Raw genomic sequence first — 19,061 nt, forward strand, 5'->3', positions numbered from 1 at the left:
ACGCACACAGGCAGCGAGAGAGAGAGAGAGAGACGCACACACACAGGCAGCGCGAGAGAGAGAGCTGGACGCATAAGGTAGGAAGGCAGTTAAAGAATGCACTGGGCTTGATTTTGTTTTCACTTCTGTTTACAGCAATCGGTTCGTAGCGTGCATTGTTGTAATGTTACTTTTCTTGGTGGTTTATTAAATTACGGATTTTTTCAAATGTTCATTTTTTTCCCCCTGTGCTTAAAAAAAAGTGTTTTTAGCCAGTGGTTGGTAGCGCTATAGTGCGAAATATTGCAGTGTTAGTTTTCTCTGTTGTTCAAGGTTTTCTCAGTGTTATTCAATGTTTTTACATTTAGTTTACGATTACGCTGTGCATTCTATGGTTTGATTAACTATTATTGTGCTTAAAAACTTAAAAAAAAATATATATGTATTTACATACAGTTCATATGGTCTGGAACGGATTAATTGTATTTACATACAATCCTATGGGGGAAATTGCTTCGGTTCACAACCAAATCGGTTTATGACCAGAGTTTTGGAACGAATTATGGTCGTGAACCGAGGTTCCACTGTACCTTCATTTTCTTTAGTCTTAAATTGATAACTACCGAGTTCTTAAAAAGTGAGATTCCTTAGCTCCCACCCCACCTGTAATATATTACACTTTTTTCCTGTGTGTGGTATTATATGCCTTAGTTTTTCTTATGTACACTAAATGTCTTTTAAATTATTTTTAATATAAGAACAGTTGTATGATTAAATAAGGAATATAATTTAGAGAGTTTAAATTTTCTATATTTTTAATTAACAAAAATTGTACAGTTACATGTGAATCCAGATCAGAAGAAATAGAAAAATAATTCAAGTTACATATTACTTCAGGTCACAAAAAAGGAAAATAACTCAAACTCATTTGTGTAGATGTGGTGTCTTTATTTTTATAGGCTCACTATTGTCAATGTTGAGTTCAACTTTTGGTAATTTTGAGTGTCCATTAATGGACAAAAATGGAAAATTTATCAATTTAAAATAAAAACTACAACACAATAAAGTCTTGATGTGTTCTTAGATGTTTTATTCCTTTTCAGGAAATACAGTATGAAACAGATGAGCCCTGGTTTTGTCATTTTTGACTCTGATAGTGATGAAGAAGTGACTAGAAAAGCTGCTTGCCGTAGCCATCGTCGCAGTGAATCTTTACCAGAGGAAGACAGATTAGAAAAGGTGTGTGTATTTTCCTTGTGGTTAATAAATGTAGGAACTGAGTGAATTTTATGTTGATTAATTAATCCTCAGTTTTACCTCTGGCAATACTGGTAATTAATCATTACTTTGGTAAGCCTCCTACTTTATTTACATTTCTCTGTTGTAGGAAGCAGTTGTCTGACCTTTAAATGTATCTATCAAAATAACTGAGGCATGTTCATTTTAAGGAACAAAATACTAGAATTTTTTAATAAACAAGGATATCAGAGGTATGATAATTGCATGTAAGACTGGACGCAGATGGACTAGACAGACAAACATATAACACAGGGTGGCTGTTTACTGGTTATTTTGGGTTCTAATTTATCTTGGCACTGATAATTAGTTTTATGATGTTCCCTTCTTGAAGTAATGGCTGCTCCTCAGCAGAAAGAGCTCAGTGCTTTGATTGGCACACTGGATCTCTGCTTTCATGTCCACAAAAGAGAAGTTGGATCACCTTTCCAGCTGTTCAGGGAGAAAGCCGCTCACAGGTTGTTAATTTTTAAAAGAAGGATTTTGAATGTCATTTTGGAGAATGTGAACAGAGTGCCCCTGAGAAAAATCCCCAAGCTCTCTCAGAACCCATCCGGGATTTCAGAGTGTGTGTCCTGAGAGAATTACTGAACTTCTCTTAACTTGCCATTCTCTGCAAATCCTGTAGGGTGCAGCTAGTTTATAAAGGAAGGTAAAACCTTCTCTTGGTTATATTAAAGTCACTTTCAGTTACAGACTCATAGGTCTTCTAATAGCTGAGTTATTCTGTCCATCCTGGTTGTCTTCTCGCGCTCTTTTACTAAAGAAAGTGCCTCAGCAAAGATGTCGGGTCAACTCAGAGTTACACCTTTGGTATCAGTTGAAGTACAGCCAGGTCCTAGTATGAAGAGTTCAGCCACTTTTTGGAATGTAGCTTGGGAATCTAAGTTGATGGTTTTGTGCAGCTCGAGGTCTTCTAAATCTGTAACCATAACAAGCTTTGTGTACCCCTAAGGCATAGCAAAAAGGACAATGCTTACTTTGTCCTACATAATTAATGTGTGTAAAAATAACATTATTTTGGAAAGGTCAAGTATTTGCATTAGTGCTTAAATATGAAATTATTTGTATCAAAAGTCGTATTACAAGTGGCTAAAAACTAAAAAATCAAGTATTGTGCTATTGCTAAATTTCTAATGCTAGAAAATAGTGATTCATTACTGTCTTGTCAACTTGTACATAGTCAACAGAACAGCTGCAAAATTTCATCATGGATGGAGGTCTCTCTAAGGTGACCTGAGATGAGGCTGGGTTGCCTCTTTGGTTCAAATACTAATTGGAAATCAAAGAGTAATAGTACATGATATAGCAGACACTATAGGGATTAGTTTTGAGTCAGATTAAGTATGAGAAACATTTATGCTCATTTGGTGCCTAGAATGTTAAATCATAAATTGAAGAATCGCTGTATCCAATGCTGGAAGATTTTTTGAAAAGGTACAGTCCTAGTGTAAGCTTATTTTCCCTTTTAGACTCCTTATTTCATAGACCTGAACAAAATTTCCCAAATCTGTGCTATAAACAGAGAAACTGAGCTATAACCTCTCCCGAGGATGGAAAACGGCAGAGAGAGAGAGACCAAACTTAATGTCAGTCCTTTGGTTTCCTGTAACACCTCATACACCAATGGGGTGTCGTGGAGCAGTGCAATTCTCTTGATTTTATGACCAGTCCTGTTTAGCCATAGCTCAGTCATCTAGTCCAGCACATGCTTTGTTCGTCCATGTAGGAATCCTCTCCAATTTCAGACAAACAAGAAATAAAGGATACAATGGTAATTAGGTCATAAACTTCCTTCTCAAACTTGCTTTAAGTCTAGGTTTTGTTCCTGGTGATGGGTTCATAGAATAAAAAGTTAATAAACATTAACCAGGATGATGTGACTTGTCTCCTTAGGCAGTTACTTGGATGAATTCAGTTAGCATTTCAGTGATTGGATAATACATTTTTGTTTTAATTGTAAGTACTTGTTTTAAACCATTACTCGGTCATTTCTAGTTCCACTTTTGCCTCTTCCACTCCATCTGATTGTGTCAGATGAAACCAATCCAGTATTAATATAGCATCTGATATAATAAGTTTAAATTGGTTTTCTGCAATAAACAAAAGCCACAGTAACTGAATTCTATGTGACTTGCCATGATATGTACATATTCATCCAGCAGATTTTAAAGCGATTGACCATTCCACATTTATGGATCCAGTCCAGTTCTGAGTCCTTTCCACATTACTTTTATACTTGCTTGGAATCTTCGCTTGTTTCATCTTCAGATGAACTGCTCTTACTATAAGATAAAACAGGTGGTGTTGATCACAGTAGTACCCGCTAAGGACAGTTTCAGACATGATTAAAGTGCGCATTACAGAATATATTTTAGGGTACTTGCATACATTTCAGTCACACCATGTAGAAATGACAATATTTGATTATCCCCTCTGTGCAGAAGGGGAGTAAAACAAGGAAACATATATTTTGTTCCAAACATTAGTATAAAAAGATTTTAAACCGTTAAAAATTTTAATTACAAAAAATAAAATGTCAGCAGTATTTATCACCATTCCCCAAAACCACACAGTACTTGATTGAACTTCCACAAGGAGATGTTACAAAGGTCAACTTTTTGGATGGAAAAGTCTTTGTTAATGTTGTTTGAAAAATTAGCCAAACTTTGCCAGGTTAGTTGGGGAATTATGGAGAACACCAATATTTAAGTGCTGTTACAGATATTTGAAGAGTTCTGTGAAATGCCTTGAGCATGGGAAAGGCGCTATATAAATAAAATGTATTATTAGTATTAAGGTCATTACTCAGACTGGACCACTCAAGGACATCTGTTTTCTTCATTTAGTGTCCATTGTTTCCCTGGCAATATGGTTTGGGTCATTTGTCCACATGAAGGACAGAGTTATTCCCCATTGTATGCTTTTTAACAGAGGACAGCAGGTTTTCCTTCAGGATTTCTCAGTATTGTGCAGCATTCATCTTCATATCAGTCTTGACCAGATTGCCAGTCCCTGCTGCTAAAAAGCAAACATGCCACTTACTAAGTCATAAAGTTCCATTTAGTCTTGTTGCAATACATCTCTGGTACTTACTACTTAAACATTTCCTTTTGTGGAAAATAGACTGTTAATACCTTTTCAGGATTACACTAGCTTGTGTAACTCAGAGCTTTATTTTAGTAGTGCAGAACATAATGGTTAATTTAATAGGTTTTCTAAATTGTGTTGCTTTGGCAGTCTCAACAAAGTATTACAATTGAAAACAGTGAGACTAGTTATGAAGGAATAAATGATGAGGAGATGCTTGCGGCTGTACTTGAGATGAGCCAACAGGAAAATGTTCCATCTACTACATCAGGACTTGGAGTGGGTGAGCCAACTAGCAGCCCTGACACAGGATTTGGAGATGTAGATGGAAATGATTTCTTGAAACAAGGGGATTCATTTGATACAGATGGGCCCACAGCTGAAGGTACAATTTATCTTCCTTTTGTGTGACTCATGCTAGATATTTTAAGGTTTCCTTTTGTTATTTAATTTTTTTTTAGAGTTTTTCTGTGGGATGTGCAAAAATGGCATAGATGTCTACATACTAGAAATTAATTTAATTACAATTCTCATCCTCCTTGATCTGAGTGCAGCCTTTGACACTATTTGTCACACTATTCTTTTCAATAGATTATCTTCGATTGGCATTACCCACACTCCACTAGATTGGTTCAGATCCTACCTCGCAGGCTGCACTCAGTTTGTTCAGCTAAAAACTTTCACATCCCAACCCACCGCTGTTACTTCAGGTGTGCCCCAGGGCTTTGTCCTGGGGCCCCTCCTTTTCATTATTTACCTCCTTCCCCTCGGTAATATCTTTTGTAAATATGACATTGGCTTCCACTGTTATGTTGATGACACCCAGCTCGATCTCACTAGCAAACCTACTGCTTCCTTTCCACCCCCCTCACTTATTGATTGCATAGCAGAAATCAAATCCTGGTTTTCTTCAAATTTTCTTAAATTAAATAGTAACAAAACTGAGGTTCTCCTCATTGGTACAAAATCAACATTATCCAAAACTGGTCATTTTTCCTTTGTTATTGATAATTCCTCTGTCTCCCCTTTCCCACAGGTTAACAGTCAGGGTGTCATCCTTGACAGTACTTTATCCTTTCAGTCCCACATCAATAACATCTCCCAGTCTGCATATTTCCACTTGCGCAACATTAATTGTATTTGCCCCTCCCTCACACCCCACACCACTGCTATCCATGTTCATAGCCTTGTCACTTCACGTCTGGATTATTGCAATTCCCTTTTCTTTGGCCTTTCTCGCATATCTCTTTATAAGCTTCAACTGGTCCAGAATTCAGCTGCCTACATCATTACTAGAACCCCCTCTGTTCACCATATCACTCCTGTTTTGCAGCAGCTTCATTGGCTTCCAGTTAAGTTCCACATTCAATTCAAAATTCTGTTAACTTTTAAGGCTATCCACAACCTTGCCCTTTCATATCTGTCTGACCTCCTCCATGTTGCCATTCCCTCCTGTACCCTTAGATCCTCATCTTCCATCCACTTGACTGTCCCCTTTGTCCGTCTTACCACTAAGAAGGTGATGCTCTCAGTGTGCCCAGTTCTGGAACTCACTACCATCTGAGCTTACAAATATTGAATCATTTTCACTTTTCAAATCAAAACTTAAAACTCAATTTGTTTGACTGCTTTTTCTCTTTGAATACAATTGCTCTGTCTGATTTTAATTTTTGTATTTTAGTTTTGTTTATAATCTGTGTTTATTTATTGTTCAGTGTCATTGATTGTTTAGAAAGGAGCCTACAAATAAATAAAATGTATTTTTTATTATTATTAATCATTTTGTTTCTTAGTATTAATGGTAAGTAGATTGTAAAATTATCTGTCAAGTATATATTTGATGCTGATGTCACAGAGACAGAGGGCCAAGGAAAGAAGAAGCAGGTCCCACATAAGAACGATAAACAGACACATGCTTATGCTCTGCATCTTCTATCAGCTCTCCTGAGATGTACATTTGTTATGTTGATCTTTGGAACTAGAAGAAAGCTCTTTACAAACCAGTAAATTGCTTTGGTGTTAATTTAAAAGTACTTTTATTAACATATAGGAGGTCCACAAGGCTGATGTAAACTGGCAGCAACAAATATTTTTTTCTCGTTTGTACATAACTAATTGCATTAGTACTGGTAATTTAATAAATGGTGTAGGGCAGACTAACAGGTCTTTAATGTAATTTTCTAAATGCATGCAACACAATACAGTACTGCCACAGCACCACAATGAGATAATCTTGGGCATGGTGTCTTTTCATTTGGGATGCTTATAGTTACTATTTAAATATTTACAACTGTTAAAGAATGTATTTAACTAATTTGTGCTGGAATTCTTAGATGGAAATTGCACCTGAAACTTGAAAATATTACTCAAGGAGTTAATGGCAGTTACATATTTGTTAATATATACTTTTAAGCTGAACTTAAGAAGTATTTATGAATTTTTCTTTGTAGAAGTTTCAAACTTGATCAACCTTGCGAAAGATTTAGATGAAAACAAAGAGAACCAGACTCCTGAGGAAGCCCAGGGAGAATTTGACTGGGTGCAGCAATACAACCTTGAACAAGATCGGGAGGAACAGGAATTGCAGCAAGCATTAGCCCAAAGCTTGCAGGATCAAGTAAGGAACCTTTCTTTTGGTGGTTGACTGCTGTAACTTTAATTTTGCCCAGTTGTTGATAAATACTCCGTGTACGATGTGCAGTAGATCATAAAATGTTGCCCAGTGTATTAAAAATAAACAAATTAATAAAATGCTATGTGCAAAATTCTGATGGTCTTTTCACAGTCCTTTATCTCCTACAGAGGCTTTAATTAACTGTTTTCCTATTTATTTTTCTGTAATTTTATTTAGAAATTCCATGTTATCTCCTAATGCTATATATATAGGATGCATGATGTAATTAATCGATATCTTTTATTTTATATACCAACTTTTTTAGAGTGTGCTCGTTTATAATAATTAGCCATATTACCTGAACCTTTGAAAGGTACCAACAAACATTTTTAAAATATTATATCTTATTTTATGTGTACCTTCAGTGCCTTTCCTTTGTATTTAAATGTGTGTAAATGTCTTTTCACTAGCACTTCCTCTCTCGAGCATGTATCTGTAAAGCCTGCTTCTCAGACAGTGTCATTCTTTTCGAGGTGCCTTTCTCACCTTCTGTCTGGTTTTGTGTCTGTGAAGGTGATGCTTTGTGTGCCTTGTACGCCTTTTTCTCCTAATTGTGCGTCCCACAGTCGCACTTACTCTTTCGGTCACGTCACTAAAGCAAAACTGACCAATCAGATTGATCAGAGAGTCTGGACACACACAAATCTTAGTGTTGTATAATAGATAAGCTGAGGTGTCGCCTATTGCATGGCTGCACTCGGGTCCTAATTTGGGATACTGAGGTGGTTTGTTGTATGGAGGGTGCAGCAGCGTGTTGTGTCGGCACATACTCCCAGCCTCACCATCTACATAGTGAATGGAGAGTAACATATTCTTAAAGCAAAAAGTAATGAAAATTCTTGAGTTGATTCTTGCAGTTAAATTTTAGGCTTGTCCATTAGCTTAGGCCAATAATTATGTGATTGTTATTAGTCATTTTGTTTTTTTTGGTTTTTTTTTTTACTTACTTTCTTTCATCTACATTAAACTCAAGTCCAAAATAAGTGGTAATAAAATATTATTATATAATTTTGGCATAACTTCATTTAAACTGAAAAGAGTGATATTTGGTGTTGTCTGCAGTTTTCATTAGGGTATGTAAAAATGATGAGTTTTTCTCATTTATAAAGAAAATAAATTGGAAAGATATATGCTTGAACTGTATTTCTTACAATTTAGAATGCTTTTTTTCTGATTGAATTAATTCCTGTCTTCTTTCTCTTTGAAGGAAGCACGGGAAATGAAAGAAGAAGATGATTTAATTCGAGCCACTGAGTTGAGCCTTCAAGGTAACAAGGCCTTGGTATAAAATTGCGCAGGAACAAAATAAGTATACAAATAATATAACTTCTGATTTTTTTCCCTGTTTTTGCTTTTCTTAGTTATAGCTGTATAAAATCGAAAAGTTGACAATCCAATTAAGCTGAATACACAAATTGATAGACTTTTCTGAACTTAAGGCTGAAAATTAGAGGATCAGAATTTGTAGTAAATTTGCAATATGTAAATCTTTGCATTGTGGGTCTTTGAATTTGCAGAATTTAACAATTCCATGCATGAATGTTCAGATGAAGACTCTGGGAATGAGGATATCCTGGATATGGACTATACTGTGGCTGAAGCGGAAGAGCTGAAGAGAAATGCTGAGGTTTGTTCAAGCTTTAAGTATCTATTTAGATTATTTTTCCTGCTTTGGTAGCCTCCTTTGAATGGCATCATAGTGTCTGCTGACATACGGAGCATACTAGTTAGTTTATTCTTATGTAAGCAAATAACAGCTAATTCTTGAATCCCGTTATCGATTCCTGAAAAGTCATAGAATGATGAAGATAGTTGTGGTAAAATTAAGTTTCTTCCTATATCCAAAATTAAAATCTTTGTTAATTGGGCATTTGACTGGTTTTAAAAATATAAGATGCTTTAAAATACAGTTCTGGCATTTTTAGAAGCTTGATTAAAAATGTGTATTAAAAGATACTAGCCGACGCCCGCCGTAGCATACGGCAGTGTAAGAATAGGAACGGATCATGGTGAGAAAGGAATTCAGAAATCAAGAAGAAATAAATACTTCTTGAAAGACGGAGATGTGAATAGGTGTTTTGGTGGAGACGACAGATAAGTAGAAAGATGTAACCCTAGAAAAAAACATGTACAACTGACCGTGGCTGAAGACTGGTTGTTGTAGATTAACGCAAATCTTTGCAAATGTTTGTCCTTCGGACTTGTCGATAGTCATGGAGAAGGTGAGTCTGAGTGGGAATTGTGTGTCTAAATTTAAAAGGGAGATTGGTGTTGGAAGAAAGGAGAGAGATTCTGGGAATGAAGATTGTTTCAGAATTTTGGATAGCGATCAGTTTGCACTAAATAATATTTGTATGTATTCGGGTAACAATGAGTCTTGCTCCGTTGCAAAAACCTTTTGATGGCATAATATTTCGGAGGAGCATAACTACAGCTCCCATCTTCAGATGAAGGATATGGGGAGGCATGGCAGTTGGTGAGAGGGTATGTAAAAACTCCTGTGAGTATGTTAGTTGATCATTAGGATTGTCGCTAACTACTGTATCTACACTCTTGAAGGTCACTCTTTCACCCTGTATAAGATTAAGAACTTTGTTGTTAATATGTAGAGAATCGTCATTTGTGACACTCAGTATTGGTCTTGCAGCAAGTTCTTGGGGAGTCACAGTCGAGAAATTAATATCACCGTAAAGTTGAGCAACTGGGTCTTGTTGTGGTAAACATTGAGAAGGTAGTTCTGCCGTGTCTCTAGTTTTACCTTCCCCAACTTGAAAAAGCCATTGAACAAATTGAGTTTCACTTTCGAGAGCTGTCATATTTTTTGTGACTTTCATTTTGTTCCACAGCCTGTGTTTGTTGATGGAAGAGGCAACGGTGAGGGCTCGAGAACCGCGGAAGATAACGGGCAGTATTTGGCGGAAATTAGGGATACTGTCATTCATTTTATAACGAAGGTTTATGAAACAACCGTCGCAGTATAACGAAAATAGGAAGGAGCAAAACCAATGCCAATGGTCGACAGAGTACCTTCCTGTAGCAGGCTACAGAAAAGACTCCCAGGCGCACACATGGCTGAAGTGAAAGGTCAGGCTAGATATAGGGCAGTGACATGACACCAATGGGGTCATGAGAGAGGAGCGGGGAACGCGGTAGTTCGAAGGAAGAATAGGAGTCGAGAAAAGCGGCGTGGGGGTTTATGGGAGGCCTCAGGCAGCGTGGAGAAGGGTTTGGAAGAGCAGGAATAGGAATCGAGAAATGCTGTGTTGGCTGCATGTGGGCGGGACCAGTTTTGAAGAGGAAGCAGGATGAACCAAAAGAGAAATATATATGAGATTCTTAGCAATTTGCCTGAGTATTTGAACTTTGCCATTTTAGTACTCATCTAATGTAACAGTTAACATACAGATGTTTACAAGAATTAATATTTAAACAAGTTTTAGTTGTTTCCTTAATATTAACAGGTACAGTATATACGTTTTGTAATCATGATATGATGATAATGCTCTGTTTTACATTGATGTGATTTATTGTTGTTCCTTAATGCATTTTTAAATCAGAAAGAAAAATAATTGATGTCATATTTATAAATATACATTTTTAAGGTTATATGTTGACTTTGTCCCCTTCTCTATTTAATGTCCACCTACTGTGATAGCGTTTTCTGGCAGATAAAAAATCCAGTTCGAATCCCCGTCACTGCCAAAAGAGATCCTACTCTGCTGGGCCCTTGAGCAAGACCCTTAACCTGTAATTGCCCCAGGGGCGCTGTACAATGGCTGACCCTGCGCTGTGACCCCAAGGGGTATGAGAAAACTAACAAATTCCTAATACAAGAAATTGTATAAGGCGAAACAAAGAACAAAAAAAAAACAGTGCTGTCACTAAATCTGATGAATACTATGTTTGCTTGTTTAGAACTAGCAAGTCCAATTCAGTTGGCTAACCTGTACATTGCTCTGCTGCTTTCGTGGTTATATTGATGTTGTAGATTTAAGTAATTTTGACTACAGACCTGCAGAGAACACAGTTCAAACCTGTTTTAAGTGATATTCTGTCATGTTTATTAAGATTGACTCAAAAGAGTAATGTAGATTTTGGTGTTTATTTTGTTTAAAACTGAACTATAGCGTAAAATACATGCTAAGTATACAATATGAAATGTAATTCAAAGTCCTGGCAGTGCTATTAAACATAAGTATTCACTCCTTTCCATAACTAAATATAGCTAAATATGTTATACACGTTTGTCTTTAGTTACAGTTTGTTGAATGAGGTTCACTGTGATGTAGGTAAGGGATTTCTCAGGAACTTAGAGTGTGGAGAGTGCCAAATTTGATTATTTTACCTTGTGACACTAAATATTCAAAGAAAGATGTACTGGATAGCAATCAAAACTAGCCTTGAGTCACTTTATTCAAAAACCCCAACTGGGGCAAATTTATAAGCATTGGATTTACTGTGGTATTTTCAATCTTAGCAGCACGTTGGAGCAGTGGTAGCGCTGCTGCTGTGCAGTTAGGAGACCAGGGTTCACTTCCTGGGTCCTCCCTGCGTGGAGTTTGCATGTTCTCCCCGTGTCTGCGTGGGTTTCCTCCCGGTGCTCCGGTTTCCTCCCACAGTCCAAAGATATGCAGGTTAGGTGCATTGGTGATCCTAAATTATCCCTAGTGTGTGCTTGGTGTATGGGTGTGTGTGTGCCCTGCGGTGGGCTGGCACCCTGCCCGGGGCTTGTTTCCTGCCTTGTGCCCTGTGTTGGCTGGGATTGGCTCCAGCAGGCCCCCGTGACCCTGTAGTTAGGATATAGTAGGTTGGATAATGGATGGATGGATTTTCAATCTTATAAAAGTGCTTCACAACTGTGTGTCTGTATGACTCAGGCGCCGCCGAGAGTGGCAGCCTTTTCAGCAGCTCCGTGTACGACTTTACTTTTCAACTTTTATTTTTCTTTTTTTATTGATCACTCCTATCACTTTATTTTATGTGGATTCGTTCCCTGGACACACTTACTTTTACAACGTGGGCATGGATTTTTACACGCCGAGACTCGTCTGTTCAAGTACTTGTCTTGTGTTCTTTTTTTTTGTGAATTTCCCCTTGGGATTAATAAAGTATCTATCTATCCATCCATTCTTTCTAAAGTGAGTTAAAATCTACTGACAGTTCTAAAGGAGTTAACATCTCACATGGCTAATACCAGAAAAATTGTGCATATAGCAGCAATGCCTAGACGTTTAACAGATAGTGGTGCATCAAAAACTATTATTGAAGAAAAGTTATTTAAGGGATTTCACTTGAACTAATAATTGAAAGTAGCTTGTTTAATTTTAGAAAAGTGTATTTGTTTGAATGTGTTTAAATGTAGAATAAATGTTCTTGAGTCTACATGTGTTTTATTTAACGAGATACGAAACACTACTAGTAACTAGACTATTAATGTATCACTGATTATATCAAGGTCTGGCTTTGCAGCTGTCTTAAAGTAGTGGAAACAGCTTGGCTTATTAAGATTACTGCAACTTCATTCATTAGCTGGTATTCTTGATCCGGTATAGTGTGAATAGTATAAGCATTCCTGTTGACTCAGCTGTGACTCTGATATGCATTTGATAAAGAAGGATTTGGAGATGTTTTCAATTTTTATTAAAAATTACAAATTTAGGTTGTAAAACTGGTTACGATCACTGTAGTTATTTTTTCAAGAATAACTGTTCACTCTTCTTAAAATAATTTGTGTCTGTAGTTGTTAAAGTAAAAATTGATATTTTTAGAATTGTCAGTAATTTTCAACATACACATTAAACAGTATACTGATGTGGCATTCTCTCTCTCTCTCTCTTTTATGTTAAAAAAAAAAAAAAAAGACTGGAGACTTGCCAAATTCCTTCAGACTTGTCAGTGTGGTCAGTCACATTGGAAGCAGTTCTTCTTCTGGTAAGAAAAGTGATAAACTTGGCAGATCTAAGTATAGTTTATCAAGTCAGCTTATAGAGACAGGCAAACTATTATTAAAATGCCATAACAAGAAATAGTACCACTAAATCTTTATATGCCAAATCCATTTAGAAGGGGTGTAAGCATAGTAAGAATTACAGATTTAGAGTGCAGTTAAGTAATTAAGTCTAGGAAAACCCACCTTTCATATAAAGATGCATTATTTCTTCATTTTCCTCATAAACAGATGGATAGAATAAACAAACAAAAAACTTTCAACAAATGTTACTTTTTCCAATAGGATTGGGGGTACATGGTCAAACTTTTTTGAAATCTTCATTAGTAAAACTAAATTTTCTGGGTTTCTTTGGAATTACTGCTTCATTGTATTATGCTATTAAGAAACAGTTTCTTTCTTTTAGGTCATTACATCAGTGATGTTTATGATATAAAGAAGCAAAGTTGGCTGACATATAATGATCTAGATGTAACAAAAACCCAAGTATCTTCTGTTCAAAGGGACAGAGACAGAAGCGGCTACATTTTCTTCTACATGCACAAGTAAGATTTGACTTTGGAAAAATGAATTCTTTTGGCACAAGTTGTGTTTTTGTTTCAAACATGTTTCCAAGGGACAGAGACAAAAGTGGCTATATTTTCTCTACATGCAGAAGTAAGATTTGCCTTTTGAAAAATGAATTCTGGTGACATTAGTTCTGTTTTTGTTTCAAACATGGTGTGGATATGTTTTTTTAAACCAGTAGACTATAAAATTCCATAGAATTCAATGGAAATGGTGAAAATATGTTATTAAAATGTGTGGGTGAGTCTATAGCACCAATAAATCAAAAGATGTGGTAAATTTTATATAATTTAAATTATTGAAATCAAGAATGTCAATGTATTATCATTTAAATTTTACCTGTACTTTAATATTGCTGCTTTATAGTGCCTTGCGTGCAAGGACAGCTGCTTCAACCAAAGATACTTACTAGCTCAGTATAAGCAAGTCACCCACACAAGGGCCTCTTACACAATATACCCTGACCAGTCAGATACTAAGTTAATATTACTGTAAAGGCAAATTAATAAGACACAGTAAAACCAATAGTAGCAAAAAGTAGGAAATGTATTAAAGTAGTGCTATTTAAAGATACTTCTACAAGGATAGAGATGATGATGATGATGAATCCCCAAGTCTGGTTGCATAGCTACTTCAGATTTTTGTTCAGTCTACAGAGGACTTTACCTTACCTTATCTTTGGGAATGCAGATGTTTTGTCTGGGTGACCATCTTCTCTCCTCTGCTGTTCTTCCTCTTTGCAGAAAGCATCCCAGAGCTTAAAAGGGCTTATTTCATGTAGATTTAACAATGAATACATGAATAATCAATAATCTTAAAAACAGGCTGATTTGTCAATTCTGATATTAATTACCCCAAACTTATAAATTCCAAAAATATATGTTTAGCAATATGTTTTTTTAGGATTCTAAAAAAATACAGGGTTCAAATCTGTACAGATAGTGGTTTAAATCGGCAGTGTCCAACTCTAATCCTGGAAGGACGCAGCGGCTGCATGTTTTCATTCTAACCATTTTCTTAATTAGTGACCTGTTTTTGCTGGTAATTTAGTTTTCCCTCAATTTTAATTGACTTGCTATTTTTTAATTATTTTTCCCTTCATTTTAATTGACTTACTATTTAAGACTCGAACTGTTTTTTTATTTGTTAATTACAAGACAAAAAAATAACGAAATACAAAAAAATCCAACAAATGACCAGCTAATCTGTGTCCATCATACAATACCAGAAAATAACAAAATGTGAAGGTCTCAGTAGTGTTGAGCTACTCGGGCCCACAAAACAGTTTGATGGTGCTTCCTGCTGTGGTCAACTGAGAGCAACAAGAAGCCATGGAATTAAGCGTCAAATTAAATTAACAATAAGGATCATCTTCTAATTAAGAAACTGGTTGGAGTGAATTTGGCTAGAGTTTGAGGCCCCTAACTTAGCTGGCTATCCATTAACTCACTTCATGTCTCGTTTTTATTTGGCTGCCATTTAAGGAAAAAAGAAGCAATTCAGAGGATTGGCAATTAAAATGAAATGAAAAGGCGGCAATTAATAGCACAAATTGGCTACTGATTAAGAAAGCAGTAGGAAGGGAAACCTGCAGCCACTGTGGCCCTCCAGGATTGGAGTTGGACACCCCTTGTTTAAATCAATACACAGCAGTCATATCAGTAGTTGGAGCCAAGCTGTCTGTTAATCAATATGATAGTTGTCCTGATTGCTGGCTGTTTTACACTAGAATTACCAAAGCAGACGAAAAAACTCGTAAACCTGGCCCACCTTAAATCCCTTTGCACCTCTCCATCAGCGTCTTTTGTCTTGTAAATCAGGGGTCCCCAACCACCGGTCCGCGACCCACTACCGGGCTGCAGCCGTCTGAGAGCCGGGCCGCGAGAGAACTGCCGGCAACGGAGACTCACTCAGACTTTTTGGAACGCTTGGCGGGCGGGGCTTTGCAGCGGCACAGAGAGAGGAGAGAGACCAAGGTGAGGGAGTATTACAACAAAGTATTTTTATGGTCCCGACAGTTTCCCCATATGACACGAGACTATAGAAAACTCGTTACTACGAAGTACATTCAGCAGATGCTTTCATTACAACGAAGTGACCTTGAAATGCTTGAATGAATCATCCACAGAGCAGTTAGATCTGTGGTCGCAGCTCAGTTGTACACATTTACACAACGATCCCCAAACAGAAATATTGTAAAAAAAAAAAAAATTCTTTCTTCGAACTTTCCTCGTACTGTTTTTTTTATTTTTTTTTTTTTGATGTTTTTGTTTTCTGTGGTTTTCAGTGATACCTTTTGCTTATTGCTTGTCAACATTTGAAAAACATCCATTGGAATTTAACTCATTGTCACCCTCCTATAGAAACGGCAGACACGATAAAAACGATAACAGTGTTAATGTTTGTGATGTGCAATCTGTTGGAATGGCAAATGCAAAGCATATGTCTTTGTTATATGCAAAAAAAGAAGAAAAATCTCGGGTTGTAAACGTATGCCAACTGCTTAATAACTTAATAATAATAGAAATGTTATGTAAATTGTGTATAAAACTGCCCCCCCCGACCAGTCCGTGGAAAAATTTGCATCTAATAAAGTGGTCCTTGCTGTCAAAAAGGTTGGGGACCACTGTTGTAAATGTGTCGACCAACACAAGCAGCAAGCAGCCTGCTATACCATCCCCCCAACTGCCACAGAAAGGGCAAGAGGTTCTCCCAACTCAAGCCTTGATTATCTTGGAGTGAAGTGCTGAAGTTTTAGAGTGGAAATAATAGATCGTTATTTGGAACACATGCATTTCATGTGTGTTCCGTGTCTACAACAATCTATGTAAACACATCATTAAAACAGAAATAACAAAATGTTGACATGAACTGTATAATGTGTAAAAGCTGAAGGCCAAATACAAATAAACACTTTCACAAAAGGCGCAAGTGCAATATGTCAGCTTCCGTGGTGCAGCGGTAAGAACTGCTGATTTGTAATTAAAAGGCCGCCGGATTGATCCTGGATCCGCACTTATTATTAATATTATACAATAAAAACATACATTTGATTAGAGTCTGTAACAGCTGGTGTAAATTTATAGTACTTGTAAAAGTTAGTGTTTTCTTTTTCACTCTTATTCTCTCAGTCACGATCACGATACAGCCCCCCCATACCCCACTGAGACCTGATGCTGTTATTTTTTATTTGAAACTGGGAATAACAATAGATGTGAGTGGTGTTTTGAGACAATGGAACTGGAAATTGTCTGATCGGGAGGGATAAAAGCTGACATACAAATGCTGGTGTATCATGACTTCTTCGTATCTCATTGTCACTTGAATTTTTTTTTTATTCCAGTTTTATTGAGTGTTCCTGCTCACACTGAATTAGTATGCACCTTATGGTCCATGATGTCAAAGCCGCACTGACAAAAAAAACAGAGACATAGGTATATTTGTATAGTACATTTCGGAAAACATTGTGGCACTGATGCAACATTATTCTTATTCATTTGCATACCTTCTTGCAGTTGTAATCAGTGACCGTGGTTTTTTTTTTACCCCCGATCTTGCCCAATCTCCACATTTTGGTGCATGGTGGTGTTTCTTTTGTACTCAAGGACACTGGCTGTTACAGACTCAAATCAAATATGTTTTTATTGTATAATATTAACAAACAATCAGAGCAGCTCACTTCTCAAAATGGTAAATTTGTATGGCACCCAGGATCAAACCCGCGGCCTCTTGATTACAAGTCAGCAGTTTTTACTGCTGCATCACGGAAGCTGTCGTATTATCCTTGTACCATTAATGAAAGTGCTTATTTGATATTTGGACTTCAGCCTTCACACATTATACAGTTCATGTCGACATTTTGTCATTTATTGCTAAAACATGAAAAACGTTTGTTTTTTGTTGTAGACACGGAACACACATGAAATGCATGTGTTCCAAATAACTATCTACTTCCCCTCTAAAACTCCAGCATTTCACTCTCAGATAATCAAGGCTTGAGCCCTTTCTGCGGTGGTGGTAGGGGGATGGTATAGCAGGCTGATTGCTGCTTGTGTTGGTCGACACATTTACAAGACAAAAGACGCTGATGGAGAAGTGCGAAGGGATTTAAGGTGGGACGGGTTTATGAATTTTTTCGTAGGCTTTGGTAATTCTAGTGTTAATCAATATTAGCTTCATGGCATTTTGTCACATAGTTCAAATTGTTATTGCTTTGCAATCTTTATACTGACACAGAGGAACGTTATCTGTGACTAGCATGCCTAGCTGTCCTTTGGTGCAGTGGCATTAACTTAACAAGTACACATCTACTGTAGCTAACCATTTATATCGGATAAAAAAGTCGATTACATTTGTGAAGTAATTACTCAAGATTCTCATGAGCAGTTTTAGCATACAACCTTACTGTGAACTAAATTAATTTATGAACTATTATATAAGCAATGTAGAACATCACAAAGCAATTAAGACTATATTGTGATAAACAACTTTTTTTTTTAAATAATAACAAGAGCTGAAGCTTATCTTCATATCACGACACAATTTGCTACTTTCTGTGGCACTACAACTAGTTAGTGTCTGAGCCATGATCAGAAAGTCATCAGGAGGCTAAAAATGTATTGTCCTGTAGCATACTACAACGTGAAGTATTGTTTGGCGTATACTTTAACACTGAAGACCTTGAAGATAATACCATTTTCATTTAATATTGTGGAAAGCATACCCCCAGACACAGACAGACAGACACCAGAATGTCCAAAACACACTTCTTTATTTTCCTACAGCACCACAATGCCTTCCTTCACCAACCCTTTCTTCTTCTCTTTCTCTTTTCTTCTCTTCTCACCTTCAACCTTCTCTCTCTTTCTCTCTTCTTCTTTTCTTCTCTGTCTCTTCTTCTTCTTCTCTTTCACCTTCGACCTCCTCTCGCCCTCCTCACAAGCTTTGTCTTCTTCCTCCCAACTCTGGCTCTCTTAGTGGAGGGAGGCGGCCCCTTTTATTACGACCCGGATGAGCCCCAGGTGCTCCCCATGACATCCCTTCCTGGTGTGGCGGAAGTGTCAGGAGAGCACCTGGAAGTACACCGGGTGCCTTTGGGATTACTTCCGGCAGCACTTCCTGGTGTGGCGGAAGTGCTGCCATCCAGGACTCCCTAACTGTCCGGGCGCCCCCCTGGCAGTGGCCACGTCTTCTCACAGTGGTGAGTATCCTGGCTCCATTCCTGTGGCCCCAAATTAGGCCCGGGCGGCTGCCCTCCCGTGGCCGAGGAGAAGTATTGTCCAACTTGGGGACTATCCAGGCGTCCCGGCCGGGCAGTGTCCCTGCTCATCCGTGACAGTGCCCCCTCACCAGCTGAAGCCCATCTGGCAAAGCGGCCCGTCCCGCGAGGGATAGAAATGTCCCAAGGCGGGGTCCTGGAATACCATCTTCCACGGTCCAGACCTGTAAAATAAGAAACAGACGCGGAGACGTCGTCCCGACGCCGCCTAACGGCATCTCTGCTCAAGG

At 37.5% G+C, this 19,061-nt stretch overlaps 1 protein-coding gene across 2 annotated transcripts in view; it reads left to right on the forward strand.

Moving 5' to 3' along the window:
- The window catches only part of usp37 (ubiquitin specific peptidase 37), a 130,429-nt gene that overhangs the window by 104,022 nt on the left and 7,346 nt on the right, over positions 1-19,061 (forward strand). For both annotated transcript variants that reach the window (XM_051930598.1, XM_051930599.1), the window contains 7 exons: positions 1,083-1,218; positions 4,516-4,750; positions 6,816-6,982; positions 8,247-8,307; positions 8,557-8,666; positions 12,901-12,970; positions 13,393-13,531. In XM_051930598.1, coding sequence (XP_051786558.1) covers positions 1,083-1,218; positions 4,516-4,750; positions 6,816-6,982; positions 8,247-8,307; positions 8,557-8,666; positions 12,901-12,970; positions 13,393-13,531 — 918 coding nt within the window. The remainder of the gene's footprint in view (positions 1-1,082; positions 1,219-4,515; positions 4,751-6,815; positions 6,983-8,246; positions 8,308-8,556; positions 8,667-12,900; positions 12,971-13,392; positions 13,532-19,061) is intronic.

This window comes from Erpetoichthys calabaricus, chromosome 8 (assembly GCF_900747795.2).
Source record: "Erpetoichthys calabaricus chromosome 8, fErpCal1.3, whole genome shotgun sequence".
In the NCBI taxonomy this organism is placed as follows: Eukaryota; Metazoa; Chordata; class Cladistia; order Polypteriformes; family Polypteridae; genus Erpetoichthys; species Erpetoichthys calabaricus.